General features: G+C 46.7%; 1 protein-coding gene across 1 annotated transcript; it reads left to right on the top strand.

The window, feature by feature from the left end:
* Positions 1-80: 80 nt before the first annotated feature.
* slc12a3 (solute carrier family 12 member 3) lies at positions 81-10017 on the top strand (the record flags this gene model as incomplete). Its single annotated transcript, XM_080002788.1, has 26 exons — positions 81-320; positions 1347-1478; positions 1637-1712; positions 1896-1991; positions 2094-2233; positions 2482-2592; positions 2747-2858; positions 2964-3094; positions 3353-3437; positions 3857-4017; positions 4110-4217; positions 4420-4543; positions 4841-4942; positions 5140-5295; positions 5413-5512; positions 6013-6124; positions 6274-6411; positions 6491-6597; positions 7063-7145; positions 7235-7294; positions 7434-7535; positions 7702-7813; positions 8334-8420; positions 8538-8676; positions 8805-8872; positions 9876-10017. The coding sequence occupies 26 exons, from the start codon at positions 81-83 to the stop codon at positions 10015-10017; spliced, it is 3024 nt and encodes a 1007-aa protein (XP_079858914.1).
* Between the last annotated feature and the right edge of the window lie 367 nt (positions 10018-10384).

The following is a 10384-nucleotide window of genomic DNA, read 5'->3' as shown; positions in this document are numbered from 1 at the left end:
CGCCAAGCCGAGATTAGGGAAGAACTCTTGGAAAATCCGTTCTAAAAAAAAATAAAAAAAAAAGCCACAATCGAGTCCTAATGGATTTTTCCATCGACGGCAACGGTATTCACCTGACCTCCTGCAAAAATCAACTTCCGCTGTCGGGTTATCAGCCTCACGCTGAGGGGAAAGGTTCGGCGCCCCGCGGCTCAGACGGCCCGTCGGGCTACGACACGTTGGACGCCCCGCCGCACCACGACTTCTACGCCAACACGGAGGTGTGGGGCCGACGACGACGCTTCAGGCCCTCGCTCTTCCAGCTGCACGCCAATCCAGAGGTAATCCGCCTGGCACACAGGGGCTCTGGGTTATCTTGGATTTTCCATCAGCGCACGTTAACATCAATATTAACATGACATTTGAAGTTCAGCTACAACACTCGCTAAGTCCATCCATCGGGTGGGTCTCACTACACTCCGACGCTGAGGTTAATAATTCTGGAAAGCCATGAAGGAAACCCTGCGTTTATTAGAAATTCAGGGGGAGCAGGGGATCTCGACATTGTGTGCCGGTTTAAATGGTACGTTTGCAGTTCGTTCATGCATTGAGTCAATTCTTACTCGATATCTTAACTTGAGATAGCCACCTTGACAATGTAAATCAAATTACGCAGTTCTACAGACACAAGGTACTGGTACACAATTTACACTCTACATCCATTGATTTCACAAAGTTTCAGAGAAAGGGATAAATTCTTTAACACAAACTACAAAACAACATACGTAACTACTTAAATAATACCCTCCCCACAAAAAGAAGAAGGATGACACTACTTTTGAATTACTTTTTGATTACTTCCTCCCCAATTGAAAGCAAAGACAAAACACAAAAGAATTGGAACTCAAAATCCTCCCAAAGCCAAGCAAAAACCAGGTGTAAACAATTTTCAACATTCACAATGGACCCTAGGATAAATAGTACACATTTCTGTATACAAAACGTTTTTGTAAACAAACAAATAAATAGATATTTGTTATTTACATTTAGAAATTATTATTATTATAATATAAATATTATTATATATTATTATGATATTAATTATGGTATCTATATAATAAAATATTAATACTATATTAATGTTTTTGTTGTTATCATTATTATTATATAAAATATACGAATGAAAATATATAATTATAAAACTAATTATGTGTAATAAGATACTAGCTTAGTACTCAGCTTCAATCAACAAACTAACTTCAAGTTATAGTCTGATGAAGCTCATCATGGAGATGTATCCTCTTCCCGTTGCATAATGTCACATTAATGAACCGTGTAAAGCATGATCAAAATTCTCTATTTTTCAGGATGACTCCTACCCTCCACCGCTGTACGAGGAGACGGACGGAGGAGACAGCGTGGTTGAAGGCGAGGAGGACAAGGAGGGGAAGGGGCCTCCAACCGAGCCTACACGCTTTGGCTGGGTGCAGGGAGTGATGGTAGGATGGAAGGATGGTAGGATGGAAGGATGGAAGGATGGTAGGATGGTAGGGTGGGTCCAGGGAGTGATGGTAGGATGGAAGGATGGGTGCAGAGGGAGGAAGAGTGACATACAGTAGACTGTCTGACCTGTCTGTCTGTCTGCTTGTCTCTTTAGATCCGTTGTATGCTGAACATTTGGGGGGTGATCTTGTACCTGAGACTGCCCTGGATCACCGGCCAAGCCGGTATAGGTTCGTACACAAATACTGATACTTTATCAACATGGTGGGTCATCCCACAGACTTTATAACCAAACTTCATTAACGCATAGGTCTATGACATGTCTAACATGTCTATGACTATGTCTAACAATGTGTGTCTCAATGTCCTCCCTCACGCCCCTGTTGCTTTCTACTGCCGTATCTCCATGTTAGGTCTGACGTGGGTGATCATCCTCCTCTCCTCTTGTATAACGGGCATCACTGGTCTTTCCACGTCAGCCATCGCAACAAACGGCAAGGTCAAAGGAGGTCCGTCCGTTCCCTCAGTCGCTCACTTTCAAGCCCTTTCAGATTCAGTCGCTTTGAGAATAAAATGTATCTTGGAATTTGATAACGTCTTCCCGTCTCCAGGGGGAACTTACTTTCTGATCAGCCGCAGCCTCGGCCCAGAGCTCGGCGGCTCCATCGGCCTCATATTTGCCTTTGCGAACGCTGTGGCCGTGGCCATGCACACCGTGGGCTTTGCCGAGACTGTTCAAGCCCTTATGCAGGTGGGTGGTAGGGTGTGGCCCGGATTCAACACAGAGGCCCTGGCATTAATGAAGGCATGAGTCAATGCAGGCTGGTTGGTGGGCATTGGACGGCCCTTCTTTTTTTTTTTATTGTGATGTGGAGTAACTTAAAGCAGGTGATTTCATTTAGTTTTATTCAACGTGAATGTTGAGCGTAACGGGTGTTTTCTTGATGAGCAGCATCAAAGCTCAAAACCATTTTTATGGGCTTTTGTGTCTTTCATCAGGAGAGTGGAGCCTCCATGGTGAACCCCATCAATGACATTCGCATCGTTGGCGTCATCACCGTCACCTTCCTGCTGGCCATCTCACTCGCCGGCATGGAGTGGGAGACGAAGGTGTGATGCGCCAATCAAATGCCGCCAAATGTCACGATGGGAATTATGAGATCAGACAAAAACTATGAGTCTTTCAAGGACCTTCACATCGCCGATGGGCTCTTTAGCAGTTCTGGACATTTAGGTGAGGTGCGTCTGTCTATCGTTCTCCCAGGCCCAGATTCTGTTTTTCCTGGTCATCATGGTGTCCTTTGCAAACTACATTGTCGGAACCATCATTCCTGCCTCACCCCAAAAACAAGCCAAAGGGTTCTTCAGCTATAAAGGTGAAACCATGTTCCAAGCACTCAAAGTATGATTACAGGGATGTGTGAAATGCGAATACTCAGTGGACGAATAATAGAAAATTGCCATCTCCATCTACTCCACAGCGGACATTTTTGCTACCAATTTTGTGCCTGAATGGCGTGGGCCAGAGGGCTCCTTTTTTGGGATGTTTTCCATTTTCTTCCCCTCGGCCACAGGCATTCTAGCTGGAGCTAACATTTCTGGAGATCTGAAGGTAAACTAATCATTTCTCTCCCTCTCTCTCTTTAGCATTTGCCTTTAATTCCATTGTCTCTCTTTCAGCTCTTTCTCAACATCACGCCCTATCATTTTGGATTTGTGACTCTTTCTATTCAACTCGAAATGTAATTGTAAATGTGTCATCTAAATGAAAGCAAATTATGGCAACGTTGGAATGGCGGTCTTGTTCATCGATGCCGTGGCCTCTCACGCCATTTATCTCTCTTTCTCTTCCCTCTCCTCTCTGCTTCAGGACCCTACTGTTGCCATCCCCAAGGGAACACTGTTTGCCATATTTTGGACAACAGTGTCTTATATCATCATCAGCGCGACCATCGGTACAGTATGCCCTATGGACTCAGTCAATTAACAATAATGCAGCATAGCGGTTTTGATAGCAATCTTTAAAATCCCATTTTCACAGCGGTGCTCTCCATACAATTGCAGCTACAATGCAGAAATGTGTATGCCCACCCTGTAAATACCCCAAAAAACCTTTCTCGCTTATCTTTCGACAGTACCAGAGTAGGCAATTTCAATTTTTAAGGTTACACATCATAAACTGCATGTCCTTTAATTTTCTTGCAATCTTGAATTTGTGATAATTGGCATAAAGGGCCGAAGAAAAGTAAGAAACCCACTTGCACACACACTCCTGCAATTGTTTGTAATTACCATTATGCTGTAGAATTAGCTCTGTACTGTATAATATACAGTACAGAACCACATATTATGTGTTTCTGTGTCTTGGAACCAGGTGGGTGTGTGTTGCGTGACGCGTCTGGCCTGCTGAACGACACTCTTTCTCCCTCCGCCGGCAACAACTCCTGTGATGGTTTGGCCTGCAACCATGGATGGGACTTCTCTGAGTGTATGAGGAACCACACATGCACCTTCGGCCTCAACAACTACTATCAGGTCCATGCTCACACGGAAAAACACACGGGAAATACACAAATATATAAAGCCATTTATTAACTCCAAAGCTAACAGTGCATTTTTATGTCCAGACGATGAGCATGGTGTCAGGCTTCGCCCCCTTGGTCACCGCCGGCATATTTGGAGCAACCCTCTCGTCTGCTTTGGCCTGTTTGGTGTCGGCCCCCAAGGTGTTTCAGGTACATGCACTCACACACACAAACTCATCCACATGTCATTTGCACCTACACCACAGCGATAAGGATTCAGAGTTCTAAACTTTGAAGTTTTGTCCAATATAGGACATAAGTTCCCGTCGCGCTGTGACATATTGGACCAGACCATCAGCCTTTTATTTATTTTTTTCCCTTGGTTGATTATTCTCTTTTCTCTTTCATTCAGTGCCTGTGTAAGGACCAGCTCTACCCCCTCATTGGCTTCTTTGGGAAAGGTCGAGGAAAGAACGACGAACCGCTCAGAGGATACCTTCTGACCTACATCATCGCTGTCTGTTTCATCCTTATTGGTGAGGTCATAAATGCGCCGCCCACAATTCTTCACGTTCTTCCTGATTCCCTGCGGCGCCTCCGATCTGCAGCTGGTTTTTAATTTCCTTGTTTTCGCTGAGAAAGGATGTAAAAAAAACAATGGAACATTGGTCCCCCACATTTCTTACTTTGGGCCTCTGGCTAGCTCCGGTCAAATTAGGGATTATCGCTGTGCCTGCCGGATTGATGGTCAAAAATTGTTCCAAATGTATTCTGATGCAATCCCTCCTCCTTGTGGTTCGATTTAACGCTCTACTCTGCTTTTCTCCTTCCAGCGGAGCTGAACACCATCGCCCCCATCATCTCAAACTTCTTCCTCTGTTCCTACGCTCTCATCAACTTCAGCTGCTTCCATGCCTCCATCACCAACTCTCCAGGTGGTATATGGTTTAATGATGGGTGCGTGGGTGGGTGGAGGGATGGAAGAATGGATGGATGGAATAGATAGAAAGATCTAGCAGTCAAGGGACAAATGTGATTCACAATGAACACAGATTGGAAGTATTGACTTTCTGGTGGGCTAAAGCAGTTTGTGTGTTTGTGTGCGAACACGCACGTTTCTCTCTCCCCTCAGGTTGGCGTCCATCTTTCAGGTTCTACAACAAGTGGGTTTCACTGTTAGGGGCTTTGGTTTCCATCGTAATCATGTTCCTGTTGACCTGGTGGGCGGCCCTCATCGCCGCTGGCATTGTCATCTTCCTCTTGGGATACACACTGTATAAGAGACCTGGTACAGATATAAAAAACACACACACGCGCACACACACACACACACACACACACACACACACACACTTTGAATTACCAATGATGTCCTTGATAATAATGTCCATCTTCCTGTCGTTAGCGGTGAACTGGGGCTCCTCGGTGCAGGCGAGCTCCTACAACCTGGCGCTCTCCCACTGTGTAGGCCTCAACCACATAGAGAACCACGTGAAGAACTACAGGTGATGGCTACAAATCGTTTTGCGGCAAAGAAGCACGTGTGGTTCTCACATTATCCACATGAAAGCATCCTATTTAAAGAGACAAATTATTCTCCTCACAAAGAAGAAAAGGTTACGCAGAGAATGGACATGCTTGAATATAAACCTTTGACTATGGGACCCTGAAGTAGAACCGCAGTAATAAGGGCCACTTTCTACTTTTGCCGCCCTGTGCCCACGCTCAAACATACATCACTAACAATTCCCCTACTAACACTACGACACTAATACTTGAATTTGCAAAGTCAGACGGCTGTGGAATGATGTTGGCTTCACCTGAAATGTGGAGGGAGTGTTTGCACTGAACGCAGATTGTGGATTTGTCACTTGCACTGAACGGCTGAGGGGAGGGTGGAACCCCGCGTCCACCTTGGAAGAAAGGCCAGAAGTAAATCGGGCCTCAGCTTCATAACTGAACCTGACTCTACAATCTTCCCGCTCCTCCTCGTCTCTATGTCCAGACCTCAGTGCCTGGTGCTCACAGGGCCCCCCTGCAGTCGACCGGCCCTGGTGGATTTTGTCAGCACCTTCACCAAGGGCCTCAGTCTGATGGTGTGTGGCAATGTGGTCACTGTGAGTACACACACACACAAACACTCAAGGTAGTTGGAGTCAATTACTTTGAAATGAAATGTGTATTGATACAGGCATGAATGTGGTATAAGAACTACAATATAGAGTCGATGAGCCCCTAGAAGCCATCGCACTGCTGTAATTTTCAGGGAGAGCTCTCCCCATCCTCGGTGGAGAGGGCGAGGGGCGACAGACACAGGGCCTGGCTGAACCAACGCAAGGTCAAAGCCTTTTATCAGGGTGTGGTGGCTACGGACCTACGGGCTGGAGTTCACATGCTGCAACAGGTGAGAACAGAATCCGATTTACTCGAATAGCGCCAAGTTGAATGTTCTGCCACACTGACAGACCTCTACTCTCCACCAGGGGGCGGGGTTGGGTCGTATTAGGCCAAATGTTCTGCTCCTGGGCTTCAAGACAGACTGGCGTGAGGATGCGCCTCAGGCCGCACATAACTACGTAGGAATGCTGCAGTAAGTACACGCATTCAGTCCCGTAAGTGCACAGGCGTAGATTTGCTCCGTTCTGGTGGATTTCACACTGTTATTTTATACTTCTATCTGGAAAATGGCGATGGGAAAATAACGCTTAAATGTAGTTGTTTAATCCAGATAGTCCAGATAATCCGTTTCAAGGAGAGGAAAAGTTAGCCATCCTTTCAAAATGAATCTGTGTTTTTACCTAAATGCCGCATGATGATTTCTAGAGAGTTTTTTTCTTCAACCAGTCGTAAAGATGCCGGCACCACCGAGAACGACCTCGCACTGTAGTATACCTTAATAACTGACTATTGCAATATAATCAAGAAATGCCAGACAGCAAAGTGAACTCATGTACATGTTTGTATGTATGTGCGTGTGCGTGCGTGCGTGCGTGTGTGTGTGTGTGTGTGTGTGCGTGCGTGTGTGTGCGTGTGTGTGTGCGTGTGCGTGTTTTAGCGACGCGTTTGACCTGCAGTATGGCGTGTGTGTGCTGAGGATGAAGGAAGGACTGGATCGCTCCCGTTCGCCTCCGTGTCACGGTGAGAACCTCCGCGCTGCAACTCCTCAAACGTAATCACACGGGTGAAGCGCGTCCTCGTCTTACGAAAGGCGTCTCTCGTTGTCCCAGTCAACCCAGGCTTCGATGGAGGACCGGGAAACATCGACGCGGTTCAGACCGTTACGACGCGTACGTAACAGCAACTTTGGAGAAGCTTTTTTTTTTTAGATCACACGCAAAACGGACAGCAAAGAGCGGATGTGTTGAAAAGGCTGTGTCGCAGCGGATGACGAAACCATGTGAACCGTTTCCTGTGACTTGCTCCTAGCCCACGGGGCCGCGGTGACCGGCGAGCCTCAGCCTTCGACGGTGTTCCGAAACAAACAAGGGAAGAGGACCATCGATGTGTACTGGCTGTCTGACGACGGAGGTCCGTTTATTCCTCCTTCAATCCGTCTGTCAGTGTGTGTGTTGTTAAGACTGTCCGTTATTTAAGTCTGTCTGTCTGTCTGTCTGCATTGGTGCCCTATACCTACGTTGTTTCCTCGAAGTGTGTCCGGTGCTCCTTTCAATTGTTTGTTTGTGTGCGGTAACAGGTCTAACCCTGCTGCTGCCGTACCTGCTGACTCGGCGAAAGCGCTGGGCCCGGTGTACGGTCCGTGTGTTTGTGGGCGGAGACGCGGACGTGAAGGCGCAGCAGAGGGAGGAGTGAGGGCTCCCTCCTTTTGTTCCTTCCTTCCTTTCCTTTCGTCTGCTTTTGGCTGAAATGTGTTTTAAATTGTACTGTCAGCCCTAGGCTCATTGCCAACTCCTCTCTACCTATTTTCTTTTTTTTTTAATACCTGTGCTGTCAGCATGCTGGGCATACAACACAAGAGTATTTGTACGCCATTGCATCTAGGACAGAGTTAGTCTGCACGTGGAGTTCAAGTTCTCAACCTGCAATGCAACTCTTTCTTCATTCTTTAATCATCAACAACTGCTGCAATGACTCTGTCCTGTGGACGAGCTGTAGGATGACAAACGCACACTATTTTACCATGTTTGGGTCTCTACCTCTACCTCAATAAGGATCCTTATTCCCCTTTACGCCACTCTACTGTACCTCTATCTCATTAGGATCTCGACCCCTGTTTACTCCTCTCAACCTCTCTCATAAGGATCTCTAGCCCGCCCCCCCCCCTCCTTTACAGGGCCTTGAACAGCATATTTAAACATTCTTTTCCAGGGTGCTGGCACTCATCAAGAAGTTCCGTCTGGGCTTCCATGGCGTCAGCGTCCTCCCCGATGTTTACGGAAAACCCCAGCCCGAACAGTGAGGACATTTTTGGAACTCGTATCGACATTGAACTTCGTCCGTTGTGTATCTTTGGGAAAGCGGGAAAGGTTGCACATGTAATATAACCCCCCTCCCCCCCTGCTGTGTGCTCAGTGTTGAGCGGTTTGAGAATATGCTGGGCCCATTCCGAGCATACACCAACCTGAAGGAAGGCTCTGACTGTGGGACACAGGGAGCGCAGGAGTGGCCCTGGATGATCACGGAGCGCGATCATGAGAGGAATTGGGCTAAGGTCAGTTACGCAGGATTTGCACTCGCGCCTGGATGTACGCAAGATCACGGCCAGCGTTGTGCGCGTACGCTTGTACTGAATAGTTTGCCGTGTGAGAGCTTACGCTTGACACTTTCTCCGCCAATCAGTCTCTCCGCCAGATCCGTCTGAACGAGGTGGTGCAGGAACACTCCCGGGAGGCTGCCTTGATTGTCATGTAGGTGTTTCTCTCTCTTCCGACTACGGTCGCCAAAGGTCCTGTTGACCAAATAGAAGTGAGAGGAGAGGAATGGGAAAGGGAAAGTTTGGCCCATACACACATTTCGCTCAGTAAGGAGGCGTAAAATAAAAACACACTGTTCTGGCGCCGATCGAAGGCACCCCATCACCGGCTCGTGCATCGTCTGCACCATCAGAGAGGGAGACAGGTCCGAATCCGATTCGACTGACAAAATTCTGAGTTGGGTACAGCCCTAAAGAATAACAATCTAAAAACACACTATTTCTATTTGTTTTGTTTGGAGAAACGCAAAACTCCCAGCTCGAGCCAGAGCTCCGCAGCTAGTGCGGATGTGCCGGATCCAATGAAACAGGTGCCGGTCCTACTCTGGGAGGTCCTGGTGTCATGCCAAAAAGTGATCGTTTGCCAAAAAGTGATTTCCATCCACAGGAGCGCGCGGAGCCTGTTGAAGCTGTATCTCCCTGTTTCTATCAGTCTACAGCTGCTTTTATCTGGATCAAACTGTCATAACCTGTAAATACACGGATATAAACCGGGAGATACAGCTCATCACTTTTTGGCAAATTATCACTTTTTGGCAGGACACTGGAACATGTGCCGGCAGGATCCGCCCTGCTCCTCTGTAGACAGTGCTATTATTTGTTAGCTCGTTTGCCTGGAAAAACTCAAAACGAGCGGAAATTTCATCTTCAAGTCACACTGTTTCCAATGGAGTTGAGATCCTCCATTCATCTCTATGGGGCTCTCTGGGGGCCGTGGCCAAAAAGCCTCTCAAACAACACAAAACAAAACAACAATACAGAGAAGTGGATGACTTGGTTCTATGGACCACCCAACTCTGGGATCATATAGTTGTGACCATGTTCATGCTGAAAATGGGTGGCATTCTACATAAATAGTATGTCAGGCTCTGTAGGTCAATGGTTGTTGGTGTGAATCGCCGTGTATGGTAAATTGTATGAACGTGTCTTCTTGGCAGCACCATGCCGGTTGGGAGAAGGGGCGTGTGCCCCAGCGCTCTCTACCTGGCCTGGCTGGACTCCCTGTCCCAGGACCTGACACCACCAGTGCTCTTGGTCAGGGGGAACCATGAAAATGTCCTCACATTCTACTGCCAATGAGTTCCAGCTCTGACTTTAAGAGAGCGTCTTTTGCACTCAAATCTTTCACACATTGCCTAAATATGGATAATGCGTGCCTCTATAAAATACATTCTAATATCTTGAAAAGAGTTCAGGTCTTTGTAATGCAATTGATGTAGACGTTGTTTGCTTAACTAATTATTATATTATTCATCTTTATATAATCAAAATCCTTATATTATCGATCAAGAGTTTGATTTGAGATACTGTACTTAGACTATGAGTGTGTTGAAACACCTTTGTCTCCCCATTTAAATATACACTTGCTGAACTCATCACCTGATAAAACAGATGCAATTGTCTCGTGATACGCCACACATTTTGAGAGCTGCTTCATTTCCTCTTT

This window comes from Zeus faber, assembly GCF_960531495.2.
Source record: "Zeus faber genome assembly, chromosome: 6".
NCBI classification, from domain to species: domain Eukaryota; kingdom Metazoa; phylum Chordata; class Actinopteri; order Zeiformes; family Zeidae; genus Zeus; species Zeus faber.
This window is presented reverse-complemented; position numbering and strand designations above follow the sequence as displayed.